At 35.1% G+C, this 23,604-nt stretch overlaps 1 protein-coding gene across 2 annotated transcripts in view; it reads left to right on the top strand.

Moving 5' to 3' along the window:
* The window catches only part of LOC131146649 (transcription initiation factor TFIID subunit 2), a 122,169-nt gene that overhangs the window by 4,817 nt on the left and 93,748 nt on the right, over positions 1 to 23,604 (top strand). For both annotated transcript variants that reach the window (XM_058096382.1, XM_058096383.1), the window contains 6 exons: positions 4,986 to 5,185; positions 5,396 to 5,549; positions 8,502 to 8,586; positions 8,769 to 8,860; positions 22,364 to 22,489; positions 22,581 to 22,634. In XM_058096382.1, coding sequence (XP_057952365.1) covers positions 4,986 to 5,185; positions 5,396 to 5,549; positions 8,502 to 8,586; positions 8,769 to 8,860; positions 22,364 to 22,489; positions 22,581 to 22,634 — 711 coding nt within the window. The remainder of the gene's footprint in view (positions 1 to 4,985; positions 5,186 to 5,395; positions 5,550 to 8,501; positions 8,587 to 8,768; positions 8,861 to 22,363; positions 22,490 to 22,580; positions 22,635 to 23,604) is intronic.

Below are 23,604 nucleotides of genomic sequence, written 5' to 3'. Positions count from 1 at the left end.
TATGGGAGGTTGCTGTAGTTTGATCCCATTGGAGAGAGTTTCCTGTAGAAGGATCTAATTGTGAAGACCCCGTTTCTATCTGAAGTCTATTCTGGTTGATTGGGAATGTTTTGGTGTTGCTAGTTGTACAGATTGCTGTAAAACTCAGTGAGATGATGAAGTTCTAATTTGTGATATTTCTAGAAAAGGGAATGTTCCAGAACATCTCCTGATATGAGAATTGAAGGTGATGGCTGATGAGGACTTCCTTATTGCAGGCCAAGTTGTAGATGGCAGGAAAAGAGTATCCTAAAATATTCTTGTAGTTTTTGTGTTTCCTAAATTTTATCTACTTGTTTCTTTGGCATATTGTTTCCTGAAGTATGTTTCCTTATTAAGGGAAAAAAGGCCTATATTAAGGTTTGATGCCAAACCATGAGAGGAAGCTCGCAATGTTGAGAATTGAACTCTAGTTGAGTTTTGCTTTGATTTTTTTTTTCTCCCTAAAATTTACATTTTATTTTTGGTTTACCTTCCTTTGGTTTCCTCTTGTTTTTCTTTTGTTTTCTTCCATTTTCTCTTGTGCAATTTGATCTTGCATCAATTGGAATCGGAGCTCAGCCATTACCCCTCCTTCTTTCCATTCAGCTTCTTAGCCAAGCACCCTCAAACCTATCACTCTGGCTCTAGAGCGCCATTTTGATAGCCAGTCAGTAATCCTTTGAGATTGCCTTGTTTGCTGGCCCAAAACGCAAAAACCATTTGCTCCACATCCATTTGCGGTCATTGCCACTGCTTGCCACAACCCTTTACATTTGATTAACACTTGCTTGAGTCACATGTCCCTAGATCTGCAGTTACTTCTTTCGACCATTAAAACTGTTGTCAAAGCTTCGCCAGTTGTTGCCTGGCGGCTCCGTCCATCTCATTACATCTCCTTTGATTCAAGGAGCCACAACAATTTCTACTTTTATCAGTACTGAATCCTTGCCATAAAGAGTTGCAGAACCAAAAGATCACATCAACACCAATGCATCATTTTTTTTTTTGAGCCCCTTTTCAATCCATCGTACAGCTAAATGAGAGAGATCCAAAGAATAACCTAGTATTTTTAAAAAAAAAATACTTTATATATGTATTTTTTGAGGATTTAGTATCCTCACTTTGGTTGTACATTCTCATCCTTAATTTATGTTCTTTTATTATAAAAAAAATCTGATTGAAGGATGTACTCAAATTGAAGGTCTTGGAAATAGTATATCCATGTCCTTGCAAAATTGATTAATCTAAACTTACAATGGTGCAGCGAGGAAGTTGCAGAGATGAACACTAAAAGATGTATTAACCTACTTAGAAATGTTGATAGAAGAGAAGGGAATTGAGCTTTCACATGGGCAACCAAACCAAACCGTTAAATGTCTAATTTTTTCAAATTGAATCCAAACTGAACTCATTGGTTAATGGACATTTTGTTTTGGTTGCTTGATTAACTAATTATTATAACATTGAGAAAAAGAATTAAAATTTTAAGAAACTAATTGCACAAATGGATAGGGGATTTTTTTCTCAGAGAAAGAGTTTGCTGGAATAGGCTTGATGGTGTAATCAACACATTGATGGTGGTAGTTGGCTGATTGGCGATGATGTTCAGCAAATGGCTGTAATGAGTGTAGAGGGAGGTGGTTGCATGGCTGGCACTCTCGGTTGTATAGATGATGGTGGTCAACATTCTTGACTTGCTTAAGAGCGATAGCTGTGGTAGGCACTCTTGTTTTGAACCTTGGCAGATAATCACATTGTGGGGCCATTAGGCTATTGCTTTTGCACATCGCAGAGTGCGAAGAAGAGAGGCAGCTTATGGCCTCGTAGAAGAGGGAGTGTGCAAGACTATGCATGGGATAGGCCAAAAAGACTAGAGGAGTCTTGGAGAAGGAAAACTGAAAAATGCAAAGAACTATAGATTCACATCTTTTGATCTAACAAAATGTGGCAGATGCTTGAGTAGCCTAAAAAAAGGCTAGGGATTTTGGGCTTCCTTTAAGGAACCCTAGCCAAGCCAAGACTCTAGAACATCCCGAGACTTGTGGTTTGTTGGGGGATCCCTCCATGATTGATCCCAGGCATCCACACATTTTTAGTTTAGCCTCCTCGAAAGATGAGAACACAAGATGATTGATAATTAATTCATAATTGTGTGCATTTAAGTTCAGTGTGTGATAGTTACATAATCCAGGGAAAAACAATAATTTTATGCATTCACAAAGAGGTTGTACACAAAAATAATAATATATAGTGGGTTCCTTGGATAGGTGTTGTGGTTAAGGTCCTTATCATTTTTGCAAGAAGTGGTTGCTTCAAGACTCAAACATGCATGTGTGCCTTTATAAGTTTTGAATTTCACTATTGTGCTAGACAATGGCCCTTAGGAGAGAATGGTTTGGAAGAAAATATTTAGCAAACTTGGCCACTTGGCATGTTCCAAACTTCAAAATTTTCATACATGACATGCTTCAATGTTGATATTGATGAATTTTATTTTAGATGTTCTGATGATATGCTTTTTATTTTATTTCATTTTGGGAGAAAGTAGAGAGATTTGACTTGAAGTAGTAAGGTTATGTCCTATAATCATATTAAACAAGCTTTGCTGATAATGCTTGCTGTGAGACACTTTGTTTTTTGTCATTAACCTAAGGTAGCTTGCGTAAATATGTTAGGTATGCTACTATTGTACAATTTGATGCTGGATAAGCCTATTACTCTGACAAGACATTTTGTGTGTCTGAGTGTGCTTGGGCGTTTAATCGACAAATTGACTCCCATAATTTTTCTTGAGGTCTAATGCTTAAGATCACCACAACGAAAGTAATCAACAACAATAACAACCAAGCCTTAAATTTATTAGTTGGGGTTGGCTATATGAGTTCTTTTTTTGCCAATTTGCAGAATCTTATCCTTTGACAAATGAAGAGCTATTAAATCCTTCCTCACTATCTCATTCCAAGTTATTCTAGGTCTATGACCTACCTCTATTGTCACTAACATTAACTACCTCACTTCTCCTCATAGGTGCGCAAACCATTTGAGTCGTGCCTCTCTTTTATTAATGCGCACCTTACCACCAATGTGTTTATTCCTTAATTTATCTTTTAGAGTTATGCTACTTATCCACTTTAGCATTCTTAGTTCAGTAACTTTTACTTATTAGAAATGTTGTTTTTTAGTTGCCCACTGTTTTTTGATCCATAAAGGATAGCTTGTGTTGTAGCCATATGGTCACACAACAATCCCAAAGCACTTCTCCATTTTACACAATTTGCTTTAACTCTACGTATTACATCTTTTTTAGTTTCTCCTTCTGCATAATAGATCCAAGGTATGAAACTAGTGCTATTAATTTTTTGACAGTCAACTTATCCAATATTCCTCTTGTCTTGACTTCAAAAATTTCATATATTCTGTCTTATTTCTACTTATCTTAGAGCCTCTAAATTCTAAAGCTTTTATCCCTAATTCCAATTTAGATTCCACTCCACCTCAAGTTTCAAGACTATATCATTTGCAAACGACATACATCAAGGAATGATAACATATATTGAACCTCATTTTGGATACTCCTAGTAAGTTCATCCATCACTAATGTGAGAAGATAAAGACTCAAAACAACCCTTGATGTACCCTGTTTTGATTGGAAATTCTGTAGACTTTCTACTTGTAATTCTAATGGTAGCCATTACTTTATTGTACATATCCTTAATGTCATCAATATACCTACTGCATACTCCTTTTTTTTTTTTTTTTTAAACCTAGAACCCACCCTAGAACTTTTGTAGGTACCCTATAATGGGCTTTCTCTAGGTCAATAAAAACCATGTGCAAGTCCCCCATTCTTTTGATCTTCTTAATAGATATATAGTTTCTATAATTGATTCCCTAGGCTTAAATCTGAATTGATTTTCTAAAACCCTCGATTCTAATAATAATTTTGTTCAATTGCCCTTTCTAATTTCCTTGTACGACTTGTGACTTTAGTTCCATGATAATCATTACAATTTTGTATAGCTCCTTCATTTTGTGTTCTTTTCCTCCATTTGTTTGAGAATTTTTATTATTCTTCTAACTAAACAAATTAACTAACCAAATAATTCTGTTATTGCCTAGGGATTTCAAAACTTCAATCACTTTCCCATTTTTCATCCTTTTTCTAGTGCAAACTTAACTTTATTAACTTTAGTTCTATGGATAAATCTCAAATTTTTTAGTCTTTTCCTCATTTGTTAATTTCAAGTTTATGCGTCCTACTTCGTTTGCATTAAATAACTTACTAAAGCAACTTCTGTTTTTTTCTTTTTTGTCTTCTTTAACCAAACACCATCGGTCTCATGTTTTATTTGTTTGATTGTACCTATTGCTCTTTCTTTCTCTAGCTCTAGCAATTTTAAATGTATTTTTCCCTTTCTTTTGTATCTAGATTAGTATATGCTCTATGTTTAGCTTCTCTAGTGGCTTTTTTTTTTCATCTTTTCATGCCTCTTTATACTTTTCAAAGTTATTGTAAGAATAATTTTTTCTCTTCATTTAATCTGGCTCATCATTAGCTTCTTGATGGTTTATGACAAACCCAAATGCCAGTCAAAAGATGTCTTGATTTAACTTGATTGTATTAAATCATAAATTGTTTGAAAGCAGTACTTACCTGACAGCTATACTGGGGCCCATTACTTGCAGGATTTTAGGTAACTAAAACCGAGGTTTGAAGCTTTTTTGCATTTGTATTCTCATTGCATGCATAATTTATTGTTAAATTCCTTTTTTTTTTTTTTTTTTTTTCCTGAAGCATTTCGTAGGTGATGATTCTTAGAAATTCTTAGATATGTTTAAGTTGATGGTGTTCTACTTCTTGCCTCTTTATCAAAATCTATAAGAAACTTATTTGTGTTAGCTATAGTATCTACTTATTTGATATTATATTATTGAAACAATTATGATTGATTTTGTTCTTGCAGGTTTTGAACAAGGAAGATCCTCCTCGCAAAACATATGTCTATAGATTAAATGTTCCAGTAGCTGCTCGGTGGATATCTTTGGTAGTTGCACCATTTGAGATCCTACCTGACAGCCATAGTGGTATGCTTTCGCACATGTGTTCGCCAGCTAATTTGTCAAAGCTTAAAAATACAGTGGGGTTTTTCCATAGTGCATCCAGGTTTGTCTCCTTTTATATTTGGAAGTTGATTTATTGAACTTGTCTACATGTTTGACCAAGCCCCCATAGCTTCCAAAAAAAAAAAAAAGGAAAAGAAAAGAAGTTCCTATCTTCATATTTTGCACATATGGTTTAATGTGTAGATTTGTTACATTTGCATGTGGAACTTCACAATTCCTCCCTCACATATCCAGTTTGTTTTTCGTGCAGCCATTATGAAGATTACCTGTCTGCATCATTTCCATTTGGATCTTACAAGCAAGTTTTTATAACTCCAGAGATGACAATATCCTCATTTAGCTTGGGTGCCTCCCTGAGCATCTTTAGCTCCCAGGTTCTATTTGATGAGAAGGTTATTGATCAGGTTCGTTTGTTGCTCTGCACCATCTTGTTTATCATTTTTTTTCCTCTATCTTTTGAGTATTTTTTTTTTTCTTGGGATAAGAAAAGAAGATTTCATCAGAAGAGAAAGAATATACCATAAGGAGAATAAGAAATCATTTTAAACAAAAAATAAAAAAGAAAGAAAAGAAAAGAACAACAATCAAATAACAGTGCTAGTCGATTCCAAATATCTAAAAACCTCTCTCCTTTAAAGTGACCAGCAAAACCCCAGAGCTAGGCGAAACAATGAATCCTGTCCCATAACAAAGAGAACTCAACTCTTCCTCGTAAATATATTCCCCACAACACTGCAACAACTGCACATCTCCACAATGCTATGGCTTCTTTACTCCTACCAAACCCAAAACACAATGTGGCTAACAAATCCTCCACTAACTCTCGACAAACCCAATGCTCTTCTGATAGAGCAAAATGGTTATTCCTAATTTTCCAAGCAAAAGCACAGTGCAAAAACAGATGGGGTAAAATGCACATGAGGGAAAATACTTTCGAAGGTCTCCTACTCCGCAATTGTTGGCGTCAACTCTAATAAGAAAACCCAACCGAATAAGTTGTTGGGTTTGTTTTGAAGTGGATAGTTAGTCCCAGCCTTCGGATTCCTTGGGGTTTATTCTTGCAATTCTTTTTGTGATTTTTTTTTTTTAATTTAAATTTTGATTCTTCCTTTCCTCTTTATAAAGCTATTTGGAAGGCAAGGCCCCCCCTAAGATCAGGGCTTTTATCTGGTTGGTTGTGCTCAATACCGAGAACTTGTTGCAGAATAAGAGACCTTTGAAGGCTCTCTATCCAGATGTTTGTGTGTTATGCAATAATTGTTCAGAATCTGCTTCTCATCTTTTCATGCATTGCAATTTTCCTTGTGGGTTTGGAAGAAGTTATTTGATTATTTGGAGAATGTTGAGTTTATCCAGAGAAAGTGGAGGATTTTTTGGCAGCTTTTTTTTGTAGGTTTTGGTAGGGAAAAAAGGAAGGGGCAGCTTTATAGAAGTGTGCTTTTTTTTTTTGGCAGTATTTTAGGGTGTCTGGTCGGAATTCGATGCGTGTATGTTCTCAGGGAAGAAAGAGTGGTATTTTCTGGTTTGGGAGAAGATTCATTATTTGGATTATCTTTGGTCACGGGAAAGGGGGTGAACTTTTTGGGTATTCAATGCAATTGGTGTTTTTTTTGCTGAATTGTTAGTGCACGCTGGTTTTTTTGTTTTGTTCTCTATGTGTTTTGTCTGTCTGATATAATATGCCCATTTTGTTTTTTCTTTGGCACGTTCTACTTCTCCAAGGCCTACCACTTCGTCGGAACCTCTTGCATTATTATCTGGAACTTCCATTTTTGATTGTCCACCATTTTAATCCTCTGCAAGTTTGAGCTAGTGTCTTTGAGCCTCATACACTTTTAAAGCCTGGAAGAAACATTCCCATGGTGAAGAAGGCTTGGTGCTTATATCCTTAGGTTCATCAGCCCAACTGTCTTTTAGAAGCTTCTCATTCTTCAGATGGCCTCACTTTGGCCGGTTTCGGACAGCCAATTTTTAGGATTTGGCTATGCATCGCCCACATGTTGTTGGGCCTCAAGAGAAAGGCCATCCCCATTTTGCTCCTAAAAGGCTGTGTCATATATATATATATATTTTTGTGTGTGTGTGTGTGGCTCCCTCCTCTTCTAAGTTCTGAACCAGATGTACAGCTTGAAAAAATTCTCCAAGAAAAATGTGACAATTCTGATTATAGCCCCCTTATCCCTGGCTCTATCAAGATTTCCATGATCAAAACCCTTTCTCCCTTGGGTTCCCTCACCGGAATTCCACCATGGCTGCTACAGAGAAGCATTGCCTATCCGAACACATGTATGTGAGCATCCAGTGAAAGGCTGTTCTGGTTTCCCAACCCCTTGACGCACATTTGTTCTGCAATGACATTGCAGAGTTTGTGTGACTTATCGTGCTTCAGGAATAACCCTGCCTCCCTCTTCTTCACCTCTTATTTCCCCCAAAACTTCTTCAAGCCTTTTGTCTTTTTGGCATCTGGGATACAAATCATTTGGGTGGTATCTCATTTGGGATCTTCTCCAGAGGGAGGAACCTGCTGTAACTATTCACTTTCAATCGCAATGTGATAAAGTGATTAGATGCCTTGAAAATTCTTACCCATGGATTTGCAGTTTTTGAAAAAAGAAAAGGTTGTAATTCTGTCGTTAGCCATCACCTTTCCTTGTTTGAAAGCATAATGTACAAAGAATGATAGTTATTTTTTTAGGTTACTATGAAAATTTTGCCTCTACTGTCGAAGAAAAAGTATTTTTCGTCAATAGTAATGCTGTGATGCTACCTTTTCATATGGAATCAGAAGAAGACATTGTGCGAGTTGAGTTGTTATTGCATCTCTCTTATGTTCCCAGCCTGAACGAAAATGTTGTGCAAGTGGTCATGGCATCTCTTCCTTGATAATCATAGCTACCCCCGGGGAGGATATTTTGTTCTCCCCTTGTTTTATTTTCCATTTTTTTGTTGTGCTCCTCTTTCTTTTTCTAGTACAATTTTTTTGTTTATCCAAAAAAGGAAAAAAAAAGAAAAAGCAAAGTGATATTATGTACGTGATAAGATAGAGGTTCCTTTTTTATAGTTTATTTTTTTCTTGGATAAGAGAAAATTGTATTAAGAATAAATAAGAGAGAATTGTATTAAGAATAAATAAGAGAAAATTGTGTTAAGAATAAAAAAGAAAGTACAATGTATATGACTTGCCTGTTTATATTTGTAATCTGTTATAGTATATGTATTGGGAACCATAAGTTTAATCATTGGATTTAGAACTGTGTATGAAATGTGCAAATTGATTGCATGAATAGGAGTCTACTAGTCATGCTTTCCTTGCGCTTCCTATATTTTTGTTGATTGGTTAAGGCATGTTGTGACAGACTATAGAAACGAGGATTAAACTTGCCTACGCCCTTGCCAAACAGTGGTTTGGAGTATATATCTCTCCCGAGGCACCAAATGATGGTAAGGTTGTAGTGGATTCTTGTTATTGCTTTATTGGTTTTTAATAATTGCTGTTTATTTGTGCTTGAAGAAGATTGACTGGTTCTCATATGGTTGGTTAATGCTTTTTTTTATTTTTTATTATTTTTTTTCAGTAGAATATTGATTGGTTCTCACATGGTTGGTTAATGCTTTTTTTGTAGAGTGGTTGTTGGATGGTCTTGCTGGTTTTTTAACAGATTCTTTTATCAAGCGATTTCTGGGAAATAATGAGGCACGATATCGGAGATACAAGGTTTGCTTTCCTTTTCCCCCCGCCTTTTTTCTTTTGATAGACTTTTTAATATTGTTGAATAGATATTGATGAAAGTGAACCTTTTGATGGAGACTAGAATAATCTCTTCTGTGCATGCCTGCAAGTGGTCCTCTGACAAATATACTAGATATCTAGTATATATCTAGTATATTTTGCTTGAGATGAGAAAATTCATTAAATATACAGCCATCAAATGTATTTGGCTTAAGATGGTCATTTTGGGTTAAGCACTTTGAAGCAGATATCTAGTATATTTGGGTTGAGAAGAGAAAATAATTCTTGTCACTATGTAATCTGCCAATCTTACCTGGGAATGTCTGATGGAAGGACATAAGTTATCTAAAACAACTTAAAATATTTATTCAAAGATCAAATTTCATTTTAGCAAGTAGATAACTATAATAAAGTTGAGGCAACATTTCAAATTTTAATCAACCCTATTTATTTTGTTCACCTGCTCTCTGGACTTTGAATATTCATAGGTTTGAACCAATCAAAGCACCTTAGATGACATATGTTTGAGGTGCCATTCGTGTGCCCTAGGGGTGAGCATTCGGGCAATTCGGTTAATTAACCGAATTAGCCAAAAAAATTTGATTAAGAATTTTCCAAAACTGTTCCGACCAAATTAGCCTTATTAACCGACCATTGCCCGGCCGAACCGAATTTTCGGTTAATTTGGTTAACCAAATTTAGTCGTATAGAATTGCATCCCTCTCCTCTCGAACCTTTCCCTGTTTCCTAAATCTACTTTGAGAGTTTTCATTTTGAGGCTGAGAGATGATCACAAGAGTAGGGGAAGGGGAAGTCAGCTATTGGTGAAGGGAAAGTCAGCCGATGAGAGGCGACGATCACGGCGAGGGTGAGGCGGTGGCCATAGTGAGGGAGGATTGATTGAAGGCTGAGCGTTGAGAGGTGATGGCCATGAGGAGGGCGATACGACGACTACTGCAAGGGAGGATCGATCATTGAAGGCTGAGCGCTAAGAGGAGATGCCGCGACGGTCATGACGAGTGCAAGGTGACTAGTCAAGGGCTAGGGTGGCAGGACGGCAAGGGCGAATCGACTTAGGCAACGGCTTGGGCGACGACAAAGGGCCAGGGGCGAGGCGACGACCACAACGAGGGAAGTCTCAAAATCGATTAGTCAAATGGTGGCCATGGAAGTTTGGATTTGGAGTGTGGATTGTGGAGATGTGGACTGCGGCAAACTGTGAAATTTGGAGGTTGGCTATGGCTGGACACTAGAGGCTGGAAATTGGGGTGAACCTAAAATCCAAATGATAATCTGTTAGTCTTAGAGATATTAGATAATTTATATAAATTATATATAATTTGGTTAACCGAAATTAGATATATCCCAAACCTAACTGAAAAACGGAAACTGATTTTTAAATAAAATTGAAACCAAATTGAACCTAATTATATTTTAACCGAACAAAACTGCATTATATTTTAACCGAAATGAACCGACTGAATTGGTTCGGTTAATTCGGGCAATTCGGTTTTCACCGAATTGTGCTCACCCCTAGTGCCCTTACTCAACCTGATGGGTCAAACTAATCAGTGATAGAACCTACTGGATTATCTCTGGCTTGACAAAACTTGCTGCTGCTTTTTTCTTTTTTCTTTTTTCTTTTTTCTTTTTCCTTATCTTCTTCTTTTGAAATAAGCACTGTTGATGTTCACCATCAACATTGGGATGTTCATTATGATAGTGGCCAAATTTTAGTTAGTCACTAGTTGTTGGTTTTGTACTTAACAAGACTTAGGAGTGCTTTTTGTTTTCCACTTAAAGGGAAGTGATTTCCTTTTCTTGGTACATATTGACTAACTGATCTTGATGGTTTTGGTATGTGTTGGAAGATATAACTCAGGTCAATCTCCCTCAAGTGTGCTATTTGTAGCATTTGGGCCTTTGTATCCCTTTGAGTAATGGGGAATATATATATATATATATATATATATTAACTTATGGGATGAATTCTTGAAACCAAATGCAGTTTACGTTTCTTAGTTGTTTATGATATGTGGAGGAAATATCAATGTGAGAAGTGTGCATTGTCGCAACAATACAACTCAGATCCATCTCCCTCAAGTATGCTATTTGTAGCATTTGGGCCTTTCTACCCCTTTGAATAAAGAAAAAAAAAACTATATGACGTATGGGATGAAAACTGGAGTTTATGTTTCTTAGGTCCTGCCAATATGGTGTCTGGGGAGGGTGGTATGATGTAAACATTTTTAGCCCTGCTATTGAGTCAATTTCTACTCTGGTGCGAAGTGCTTTTAGAAGTGCTCGGGCTTGAGACCTTCCTTAGAAGATGCTTTTTGAGAATAAGAAAGGATAATTTTTCTGTTATTAAATGCCAATTCCACTTTTGACTGCTGGTCTTAAGGTTCAGGAGGAGGGTGGTCCTGTTGTTACATATCTTAGTGGTCTTGCTTTTCATTTTGTCCTTAAACCTATATTGTATTTGCTATGGACTAAAGAAGTGGAAAATTAGCTGCACTAATTCTTACTGAGTGTGCAGGATTTTTTTGGCAATATGATCTGAGGAGTGCTTCTTTGTGGCATTCTATGGTTTTCCTTCTTGTTAATGTGTACAGAATATGCAAGATCTTGTCCTTGTTGCCTATGATCTGTAATAAATTTTTGATCTTTGTAGGGGGCTGAAATTATAACTAGTATCTCTTCCATCTTTATGAATGTCAAAATTACAAATAATTTTTAGTCTCTCAGCGGAGAGGGCCTTTCCTTGCGAGCCTGTTAGGGTGTAAGCTGGGGCTTTTCCTATTACCTATCTTGGTCTACCCTGGGGAGCCAAATTTAAAGATAAGGGAGTTTGGGACCTTATCGTTGAAAGATTTGAGAGAAAACTTGTTGGTTGGGAAAAGAACCAGCTATCGAAAGGTGGAAGACTCCATCGCTGAAAGCACCTTGTCCAACCTCCTGGTCTAATTTATGTTTCTATTCCCTGACTCTAGTTCAGTTGCTAAGACGTTGGAAGGTTTTCAAAGGAGATTTTTTTGGGAAAGCACGGGTGAGGGATTTAAATATCATCTTGTTAATTGATAGATGGTTAAACAATCTATACAAAAAGGAGGGTTAGGACCAAAATCTCTTCCTTTTTTCAAGAGGCTCTGCTGGGGAAATGGATCTGTAGATTCATGAAGGAGAAGAACCATTTCTGGAGGTAAATCTCTTGCTACTTTCAATAAGCCCTTTTTAGGGAAATGGTTCTGGAGATTTATGAAGGAGACAAATCATTTCTGGAGGTAAGTCATTGCCTGTAAATATGGTCTGCGCCATAATGGTGGGCCCTCTAAAGAGATGAGCGGAGCTAATGGTGTTGGTGTATGGAAATTCATTGAGGAGAATGTTTTCTTTTGGCATGTTATTTGGTGTGGCAAGTCTATATTTAGCAAAAAATACCCTTCTATCTTCAGGTTTGCTTGTGCAAAGATGCCCTTATTAGAAAGCACCTCAAACTCATTGATCATTCGACTTCTAGAACATTCCCTATTTAGGAATGCCCTCGATTGGGAAATTGACAACCTTATAAAATTTTATAGTAGCCTTTATAAAATCAAGTGCCAGAACACTACAAATGAGCCCAAGTGGACACTGGATAGAGATGGGAATTTTATGGTCTGATCCTCATCCTAACATAAACGTCTCATCTCTCTGGCAGAAACCAGTAGCAAATTCCCCTGGAAGCTCATTTGGAGAACTGCAGCCCCCACAAAGGCTGCTTTCCTCGCTTGGGAGGCAACTCTCTGAAAGATTCTTGCGATTGATGACCTCCAGAAAAAGGGCCTGCCTCTTGTTAATAGGTGCTCTATTTACATCTGGATCAGGTTGAATCAGTTGAGCACGTTCTCTTGCATTGCTTGTGGACTAGAATTTTTTTTTTTCATTTCCCTTACCAGGCAGAAGTGGTTACTGCAAAAGAACAAGTGGAGGGTGAGTTATGGGATTGGTGATTCCTACCAGTTAGGATAGAAGGTTCGTTCTTTCCTTCATTCCCTTTGCTATTTTTTGACAGGTGTGAAGGGAAAGAGGCAGGCGAGCGTTTGAAAGATTGGTTTTGCTCCTTCATGTAGTCAAGGCTTGTTGGATTGCTGCACCTATTTTGCGTACTGGGCTGTTCGTGAATGATGTTGATGCAGTCCTTTATTTTTTTAGCACTGCAGTGCTGGTGATGTTCTTGGGTGATGTACTCATTGTAATTGGGTGGCATTCCCTTGGTGCCCTTTAATGAACTTTCTTTGCTGATAAAAAAAATTACAAATAAGTTTTACCCTTACATAGATAGAAAATACGGAGGTGTATATTGATGCAGAATGAATTTAGGAAAGATGTCCTTAATAGCTTTTTCATAAAAAAAAATTGAGGGATTGGAAAGTCAGAACAACTAGCTGGGCATTCTCTGCAGCTAGCCTATTAGGGCTTTAGATTGCTAGGTTTGAATTTTATGGTGGTAAAAGGCAAGGGAATATTCAACGGTCAAAGGGATTTTATTGGGTAAAAGGATGGAATAGTGGTTAGCAAGTTAGAGAGAGAAAGAAAAGTACTCTGAAGATGAAGAACTATGCTGAAAGCACAGTACTCTGGATACAAAGAATGAGCATTTAGAGAAAGAGAGAAATTACTAGATACACATGGCTTTAATAAACAACTCGCTATTTCTCCTTTAAGATAACAGAGATTTGTATTTTGAGAGAAAGGAATAGATACTGAAAAGAGGATGAGGCATCCCCACTAGACAAGAAGAACCAAGAAACCAAACTAGTGAAGGGCATATCTCCAATACTTCTGTTAATGTCATAAATATTCTTAAGAGATGTTAGGAAGGTCTAGGACTACTTATAGTATTAGGGGCCTTGAAGATTTTTTTTTTTTGAGGACTGCAACTTAAGAGATATTGCAAGAGATATCTTTGCTCAGTTTACCTGTAATGCATTAGGTGGGCATTCTGTTGCAAAATCAAATTGATAGATTTTTGTGTTTCCTAATTTATTGCAGGTCTTATGGTCTTGCCTAGGGTGGTGTCATAATGGCTTGAAAATATGTGTCAAGTTACCTTGTTTTGATAACTGTTTTTGCTCTCCTGATGTATGTGTGATTTGTTTTAACTGCTCTGAAACTGCTCCTCATCTTTTCATGCATTGTAATTTTTCCTGGAGGACATATAACAAGCTATTTAATTACTTTGGAGAATGTTGGGTTTGTCCAGAGACAGTGGAGGAGTTTTTGGCATGTCAAATGTGCTTTCTTTGTGGTATTTTGGGGCCTGTGGGTGGAACATAGTGTGTGTATTTTCTCAGCAAAGAAGCTATCATTTCTGCTGGTTTGGGAGAATATTCACTATTGACTTCTCTTTGGTGTGTGGGTAATGGAAATTTCAAGGGGTGTATTTTTCGGATTCGTTGTTGACTTGTTAGGGCATGCTGATTATTCTGGGTTGTTTTTCATGCCTTTTGGATTCTTCTTTTTTGCATTTTTTGTGGTAACCCAGTGTGTGGAAAGGAGATGTCTTACAGTCACTCTTGCTCTCCTGTTTTTTATGTTCTTAATCTATCAAAAATAAGTTAAACATTCAGAAAGAGAGGAGTTTGGAGATGCAAGTCTGAAGAAAAATACTATTCTTCAGGAGATTGGTGATCTTCATATAGGTTGCTGAAGGGCAGGGGTTTTTGATGGACAAGGCTAGTTGGAGGGTTGGATTCTTGAATAAGTTTGATGAGATCTTTTAAAGGAATAAACTACTTGAGGCAAAAGTCTAAGTTGAAATGAGTGAAAGAATGGGGCTAGGGTATCTAGATTGTTTCATAAAGTTGCTTGTGGTAGAAAGTGTAGGAGTTTTGTAAATGAACTCCGAATGACTTTGTTTTTTGGGGGCAGGTTGTTTATTTGAACCCTGAGTTGATTGCTGATGAGATCACTAGATGTTTAAGTTGTATTTGGAGGAGGAAAATGGTGGGGTTATGATTTGTGTATCTCGATTGGAAGTTCTATTTTTAGGGTTAGCAGAGTGGTTAGACCATTAGAGAGACTTCATGATGAGGAAGTTAGAAAAGTGGTGTTTGAGATAGAGGAGAAAGCTCTAGTTCTTGAAGATTTCACTCTAGGAATTTTTCATGCGTGTTATGGGCCTTGTGGTACTATTAAGGATGAGGTGTTCAGGGTTCTCAAAGAGTTCTATGTCAATGGTGTGGTGGGTTGATGTGCTAATTCTTATTCAACCTTTGGGCTGCATTTGGAACTAGGACAACATTAGGGTAGGAAAGGAAAATACGAAGGAATCCTCAATTTCATGTTTGGTTGTAATGCGAAGTGAGAAAGGAAATAAAAAAAAAAATACCAAATCAATGAACACAAATTTAATTCACCACATCATTAACATTTGATTTTTCTTCATTTTTAATTGTTGTACATCACATTTTCATTTTTAATAGTATTTAATATAAAGATAAAATGTAGTGGAAAACAATTTTTCTTCGTATTTTCCTTTCCTTTCCTTTCCTTTCCCCAAACAAAATCCTTGATCCAAATGTGGACCATTAATACATTGTTGCCAAGAAAAATCTATTTATGTGAGAGTTTTTTCAGATATTAGTTTGATGACAAGCTTGTTTAAAATTTTAGTGAAGATGTTGGTGAATGGATGAGTGAGGCCTTTGGTGATAGAATTGCATACGCTCATAGTGCTTTTTATTGGGGCCATTAGATATTTGATGTGGCCTTAGTGGAAGTGAAATTGTGGATGATGTTTATAGGGTTTAAGTGGAGGTTGAAATACTAGGCTATTTTTTGCAATATACAAGTGAGCCTAAACCCTGACTTAGGGCCTTGAGAGGTGCTCTTGTGGTAAGTCATCTCCTTTTATATTCACTATTGTGGTGGATGTTATGAGTAGGATGAATAGTTATTGTGTGAAGAGAGGTGTGGTGGAGTGTCTTAGAGTGGGGTCTGAGGATGTGGTGGTGGTTAGAAAAAATGTTGCTAAAGGGATATTTAGTTATTTATAGTTGTAGCACTTTTAAAGAATAATTTTTCCCCGTCCAGTGTGTCACTGAATATTTAATAGATTTCTTTGTGAAGTCAATTAGAAAATCCATGCTAATTGATCTTCTCTATAAGGTTTGTGTACTTGTAATAGCAATGTTAATTAATTATTTCTGTGTGTTTTTCTGTAATTCTTCGATTATAGGTTCTTCTCTCCGTTAGAACAATAGGGCTGTTATGCTCATTACTAAACTTATTGAAGAGTTGATATATACTCGAGGCATATCATATGGATGAAAATAGAGAACACTGTGGATGTGTTTTTGATTCCAGTGGCATTTTAGGTGACTTATCAAATGTATATCCATCCCCTTTGAAAGGATTGGAAGGGGTCTCTATATTTGAGAATGATGATTTCGTTAATGAGATGCAGTGCAAGGATGATATTTTATGAACACTAGTGGAGGAGATTTCAAGCAAGGATTTAGAAGTTCAAGATCTCATATGGATAAATTGGATTTAAAGTTTAATTGGATTTAAAGTTTTGTGATCTTGGGGGAAATGAAGTGCATTTTGATGGGTGTAAAAATAGAGCTAAAAAGGGTCAAAGGGAGTTAGCTAACTTGAGGTATTCGATGAATTATGAAGGAAAAGGATTAAAGAGGGGGTTCCTTATTTAATTTTTAATTTTAATTTTAATTTTATTTATTTTTATAGGGTGGACTTCTTGACTTTGTTCGTTGTAATTTCCATTTCTCTATCTAATATACTTTCTTTTGCTATCATAAAAAAAAAAACAAAAAAACCAAGATATCTTTTTGATTGGAGGTTGAACCAATCAAAAAGATATCTTTGCTTCAGAACAATTCGAACTAGTAGATTTAGGCTCGGTCAACTGGAATGTGTATTATCAATATAAGGGATCTTCCAATTGAGAAGACCCATTGACCTAAGAGGCTATGACGAAAAGAAAGGTATACTGATTTTATTTAGTTATTTAGCTAAACCAATAATGAATTTGTGAAATGTATGTATAGCCAAAAAGGTATCATACCTAAAATTGGGTCAAGTTCTAATTATTCAAGTAAACTCTGTTGTAATAAGATTCGCTAAGCCATATATAGCCCACTCCAGGAGCAACTGTTCACATTTTTGAATATTTAAACACACCAACTAGTTATGAAATTGCAGAGATAGCCTCTACGTGCATCTGAGCTCATTTGAGAGCTAGATTTGCCTTAATTGTTTGTCTTTTGCCTTCTGCTTTCCTCAAGTTAGCTTCCGTTATTTCAAATCTTCTTTCTTCTGTATGTTACATCTCACTCTCTCTCTCTCTCTGTACTCTTCTCTTTCATGTGCTTTCTGACTGTTATCTGACTCTGGTTTCTTACATGGTATTAGAGCCAGATTAGATAATGATTCAGGCCTTTAGTTTTCATCTTTTGTTTCCGTCTCTGAAAAATTGTCAGTCTGATTAGTGGAGAGTTTTATCTCTCTCTGTCTCTGTGTGTGGCTCTAGGTCTGCAGTCATGTTAGTTGCTTGTGGTGGTGGTGGTGAAGTTCTCGCTTGCATCTATTACCTTAGGGAAGATGGTGATTTTTTTGATTCACTTCAATAGCAATCTGTTGACTGCGAAAGAGTGATTGTGTTCAATGAAAGGTCCAAGTGGGCTGGAGTCAATTTTGGATATTTATTCATTTTTGTTGTAGCCAGTAATGTGTTGCTGGCGGTGTTGGTAATTTTTTTATAATTTTCTTCTTCAAAAGTTGTTTTTGCCAACATTTCCCAGTTTCTATTTCTCCATATGGTGGTTTTTGAGACTGTATTTTTCTCATTAATATAATATATCATTTTAAGAATATTTTATGTGGTGGCAGCAGTTAAAGTTCAAATTACTGCCATTAAATTGGTAGGTGTCTCAAATTATTTGTTGTTGCTGCAAGCTGTGCAATGGTTTATATAAATGCCAAGGGAAAATCCAAGTATTTGTTGCTAGATCCTTCCTTGGCTGGTTTTAAAGATTATGAAGATTGGGTGAGAGAGACTGACATGATATTGTTATGGATCTGGAATAGTATGGAAGCCGCTGTTGCAGAAAATGTCATGTTTCATAGGACTGCAAAGTTAGTACGGGAGGGCGTATGGGTGAGTAATTTTATCAGGATAAAAATATCTTATGTCTATGATTTGTGTGAAGACTATTTTCAACTTCAACCAAAAGAATCGTTCAGTTAGTGGATATTATTTATAGTGGCTTGAAAGGCATGTGGGCATTGGCTATTGGCTTGGAAATATTGGAACCTTAGAGAGCTGAGTTTCAAGTGGCCAAGTTTTTTTATCTCAATTATGTCCAAACTTGCATTTTATTTATATTAAGATATTTTCTGGAGAATCAACTCCCAGGCATTTGCCAGAATTCAAAAAATTGCTTGAGGCTGCTCTTTTTCCTCAGTTAACATTTCTATGGTTAATTCATCTTTCGAGGAAAGTTCTGCTATGATTGTGGCTAATGCTGTTGCAGCTGGAGTGATTCAAATGCTTCTAATAGGAGGTTGTGGTTTTGGGGGGGAGTATGAGGTAGAAGTAATTTTGGGATGTTGGACATTGACCTTGCCAATGCTTGCATTATGGAAAGGACAATCATTCCATTGATAAGTGTTGGGATATCTATGATAGAACTTCCTGAGCTAACAAGTCTTCACCCGAGGCAGGACTGGTGTGTATTCATGACCCTAGTTTTTGATCTTTTGATTGTTTCTCCAAATGTCCTAAATTGTTTTCAGCCAGTCAACTGACAAATTCTCCTAGTTGTTCTATGCCTTGCTGCCCCCTCTTATTTGTTATCATAGTAGATGAAGAGGAAGATTGGTGGAGGGCTTGAAGATGGTCTCTACTTCGTTGATGTCGTTGGTAATGCAGGAGTAGAAGTTTGAAGTTTCTTTCAAATTACTGTCACACACTGGAGCAGTTACTGTGCTGCTACACAGTTTAATCTACTGTTCACATTTCTGTTGCAGGGTTATTTTTAGGGGCTTTTATTCCTCTCACCCCTAGATATATATATATATATATATATATATATATATATATATATATATATATAAAAGTTATCTTGGATGGGGAAATTAAATATATTTTAAGGGCTAGGATTTTGTGTTTTAGTAGGGTTTTATGCTATATAAGGTCTTCTAATCAATTAGAGGTACCCCATATTTTTTCAAATATAAATTTTTGAAAGGTGCACTCCTTTTTTCCTCAATTTACACTCTAGAAGACCAAGCCGCTTGGTTGAGTATTTGATCTCTATTGCACCATCTTTTGAGTCTCTTACTTTTCAAAAAGTCTCAGTTAGGGTTTTGTTTTCCTTGCATCAATTAGGCATCAGAGAGAGATTTGAATCATGTGAAGGTTGGATATGTAAGAAGTTGCAGTGGAAGAGGAAATCCAAACCAATTAGCAGAGATGGCTGAGAAATTGAAGATAGAAATAGTTGGGAAAAGAGGTTGGCCTGTGCACTTGATTTAAATGCAGGTGAAATCATGATTGGGGTTTATGATTCTTTGGAAAGATGCATGCTGAAGAATATTTGGATTGGAAGCGACTGTAGAAATTTTTTGCTTTGAATGGAAGCCTACGGTATAGGAGAGGAAGGGGCTGTTTGCAAAGCTTAATAAAGTTTAAATATATTTAAAAAATTTATTAATAATATTGTTAGTTTACAAATGTCATTGTATGAATATTCAAAGTTATTTATAAAAAATATATTTTGTTTTTGTTTAAAACTATAAAATAAATATAGACATGAGATATATGATGATGGCATGTGGCATGTAGATTCAAGGACAAGAAAAATTGTTTAACATATAGGGTATGATATGATAGGATGCTTTAATTAGCATTATGCGAAATATTAAATTTTAATATTTATGTATTATTATAGACAAGAAAGCTTAATATATGCAAATGCATTTAGTATTTATTTTTATTTTGTAAAAAATCTTAATATATAACTTCTTTTCCAACCAAATATTAAAAAATTTATTGCAATTTCTAATTGCTACCTAAAATCTTTATAAGTTTTATTTTTTGTTTACTTGATAATCAATTAATGAGCTTTTTAAATTTTTGAATGAATTTAATATTTATTATTTTGAGGTACTTCTAGGTCTACAATTTTATTCTTAAAATTTAGTTTTCAGAAATTACCATGCTAATTTTATTAGTTGTCATGTCAGAGGAATATACCTATTTCATTTTGGAATATATATTTTATTTAGTATTTATAATACTAATATATTTATTTATTTTTAATTAAATGACTTTTTAAGTTCAAATTTTAACTTGTTTAAAATAAAAAAAAATTTAAATATAAATTATCCGATCTTTTCTTGAATTTATTTTTTTTTTTAGAAATTCATTGCCTTTTAAAAGATATTATTTTTTCCCCAAATTGATTTATGGTTTTTATACTTATATACGAATATGTATTTATTATAGTTTTCAAATTTGGACTGGACCGGCCGGTCTGATCAGTGGAATCAGCTGCCAATCTGGTCCAATCAACCTTCTAGAACCAGTTCTGATATGAACCATGGTTAACCTGGTTGTCCCGGTCCAAGCCAGACGAAACTTGTCTGAACCGGAGTTGAAAGCGGGTCAACCTGCCTCTTGATTCAAAGAAAAAAAAAACTGTGTAGAAATGTGAGGGTATTTGGACATGAACCATGGACCTATTGTAAGTATACACCAAGGAGGGACCACCATGCCAACTTTTGGCTTGTGCTTATGTGTGGAACCGCTTTTATATGACATACTCGACAACACCTACAAGGCCACTAAATTTTCAAATATTATTGTGTTTTTGACTAAAAAGTATAGTACTAATATACACTTAAATTATTTTTTTAATAAAAATAAGAAAAGTAATTTAAAATTTTGTTTAGTGGCTGTTAGAATTTATTTTTCATTTTTATTTAATTTGTTGACATATGTGATTTTAATCAAATGTTTTTGTAAAATATTTTTTATTTGTAATTAGTGTAGTTTTTTTTTTTTTTTTATAATAATATTTGAGTCACTAGTCTGATTGACCTGAGAGCTTTACCAGGTTGGTTATTGGTCCGGGTTTTAAAACCTTGCATATATACACTGCAAGTTCATTTTTGTTTTTTAGCCAAACAAGTTTCATTTTTTTAGGTTCAAACATTTAATTTACCCAAAATAGATTTTATAAATGTAAATTTGTTTAATTTTGGTTGAATTTACTTTCTTTTAAGAGTATTGTCTTTCAAAATATGTGGATATTTTTCTCTATAAAATGATTTATTGTATTTGCACTTTTATTAATTAATAGTATAGATATGGATATAGATATGCATTTAAACTGTTTGTTTTACTTATTTTTTTTAACCAAAATGAATTTTTTAATGTTTAAAATATTTTTCTAGACATTCTAAATATAATGTTATCTAATTTTTCTTGAATTATTTTATAATGAAGAAATTTACTTCTTTTATAAATATTGGCCATACTTCCAAAAGACAAGGATGCTTTCGTACACAAAATGACTGCAGAATTTACATTTTATATATAGTATAATAATATATTTTGTTCAGGAATGTTTAGTCTTGTTTTGAACAGATGAGAATACTTTGTCCATGTATTGATTTACAATTTTACACCATTCATACTTCTCTATACAGCATAGAGATTTACTCCTTAGGAATTCTTGATCTTACTTTCAATGATATTTTTGTTTATAAAAATGATTTATGCTATTCATACTTATATATATTGCTTCCGGCTCAGCAGGGGTAGTAGAATCCTTAAGTTCATAGCATTGCACAGGGGGAACTAGTAACCTGCTAAAATTTGAAGATTGCATAAGTATTTATGGTCTCCTAGACTGTCTAATGATGCAAACTTGTTGACCAAGTAAACCTGTAGCTTAATTTTTGATAAATATGTCTAAAATATCGTAATTCACAAAATTTTGAAAAAATACTTTAAGTCTGCAATATAAACTTACCGAACCAATTGGAACTCTAAAATATAAACTACCTAATTGTTTGTTTTGGCCTCAAGTGCTAAACCCATTAACTATCTCATAGGGCAAACTAGGTTTCCTAAAAATTGTTAAACAATAAATCCATGAAAGTAATGTAAATTAGGAAAAAAGAATATTGTAATCGTGCTTCTGTGTGGTACCCCAATCGGGGAGTATCCTTGAATTCTTTATTTTTTTCATTATGTCAATTTTTTAAATTTTAGTGGCTCACTGAATTCATCTGAAATTCCCCATCTTTTTCTAATACTCATTTATTACACTTCAGAAGTAGATCTTGAACTCTGTAAAACTGAGTTTAATCCACATGCTCTCCCCAAAAGACTTGATAATATTAATATTAATGAGTCTTAAATATTAAAGCTTAAATTTCCATATTTTTCAGATTACTTTTTCTTAACTGCAGGCAAATTGTGCTGTCTGCAAAGCAGATGATTGTGGTGCAACTGCTTTAAGCTCCTCTGCTTCTTCCAAAGATATGTATGGAACTCAATGTATTGGTTTATATGGGAAAATAAGGTCATGGAAGTCTGTAAGTTGGCTTTATTCATGTTTGTTTGTTTCGTTCAATAGTTTGTTGTTTAATTTCCATTTTTTGATTGTTTTAATATAATTTTTGAAAGGTGGCAGTCCTTCAAATGTTGGAAAAGCAGATGGGGCCTGAGTCCTTCCGTAAGGTAAGAATTATATCAGAGCTTTCAATATCTACATGTGAAATTTGAATTGAGGATAGTCTTGCTTTGTTTGTTTCTTTTGTGACAATATGGTTTTCTTTGTTGTGTAAACTTTTGTGTCCATTATTTTGTGAGCTCAAAAGTCTTTGGGCCGCCGTAGTTATAAAATTCTGCCTCTTTATTGGGGAAAAACTGTTTCTTTGAAGTGGTGATGCAGGTATATTAAAATAGTGGTGACTTTCTTTGCAAAAATGGCACTGCAAATATGAATTTTATATATATATATATATATATATATATATATGTATATATGTATGTATGTATGTATATATGTATGTATGTATGTATATATGTATGTATGTACTTTTGTTCTTGGAACCTCTCTTTCCCTTGAAGCAGCTCTGTTATATATATATATATATATATATATATATGTATATGTATGTATGTACAATTTGTTCTTGGGACCTCTCTTTCCCTTGAAGCAGCTCTCTTTTGCTCTTGCTTGTTCTCTTCTTATATTTGTATTTGTTGTAACAAGACAAGGGCTCTTCTTTCTTCTTCATCATCTTCTTTTAAGATAATGCATAATATGATTTCATTTGCATCATGGTGCCCAAAAGCATTCAACAAACTCAAAATGCGTAAGCCTCATGCAATAAAGTGCAAAAGGCACACATTTGGTGCAAATGCATAAACATCCTTATTGAATTTTGCATTTGAAAGAGGTTAGTGTAATGAGGCTACTATGAAATCTGTACTCATGGGTGGGCAAGCTCTTCTATTCTGGTTCATGGTTTCTGTTACTATATGGCTTATGGGCATTTTAGGCATGTCTCATCTCAAGGTAAGCCTCAATTCTGCCCTTTAAAACATTGTGTGCCAATATCATTTTCTGTAGCGTCCTAACCACTCTAATGGAATTTGAATTACTTTGGATCACCATATTGCAAAAAAGGGCTTCCAGTTCCCA

This window comes from Malania oleifera, chromosome 13, assembly GCF_029873635.1.
Source record: "Malania oleifera isolate guangnan ecotype guangnan chromosome 13, ASM2987363v1, whole genome shotgun sequence".
Lineage (NCBI taxonomy): Eukaryota > Viridiplantae > Streptophyta > Magnoliopsida > Santalales > Ximeniaceae > Malania > Malania oleifera.
The sequence above is the reverse complement of the archived record's forward strand: the minus strand, read 5'-3'. Positions and strand labels throughout refer to the sequence as shown.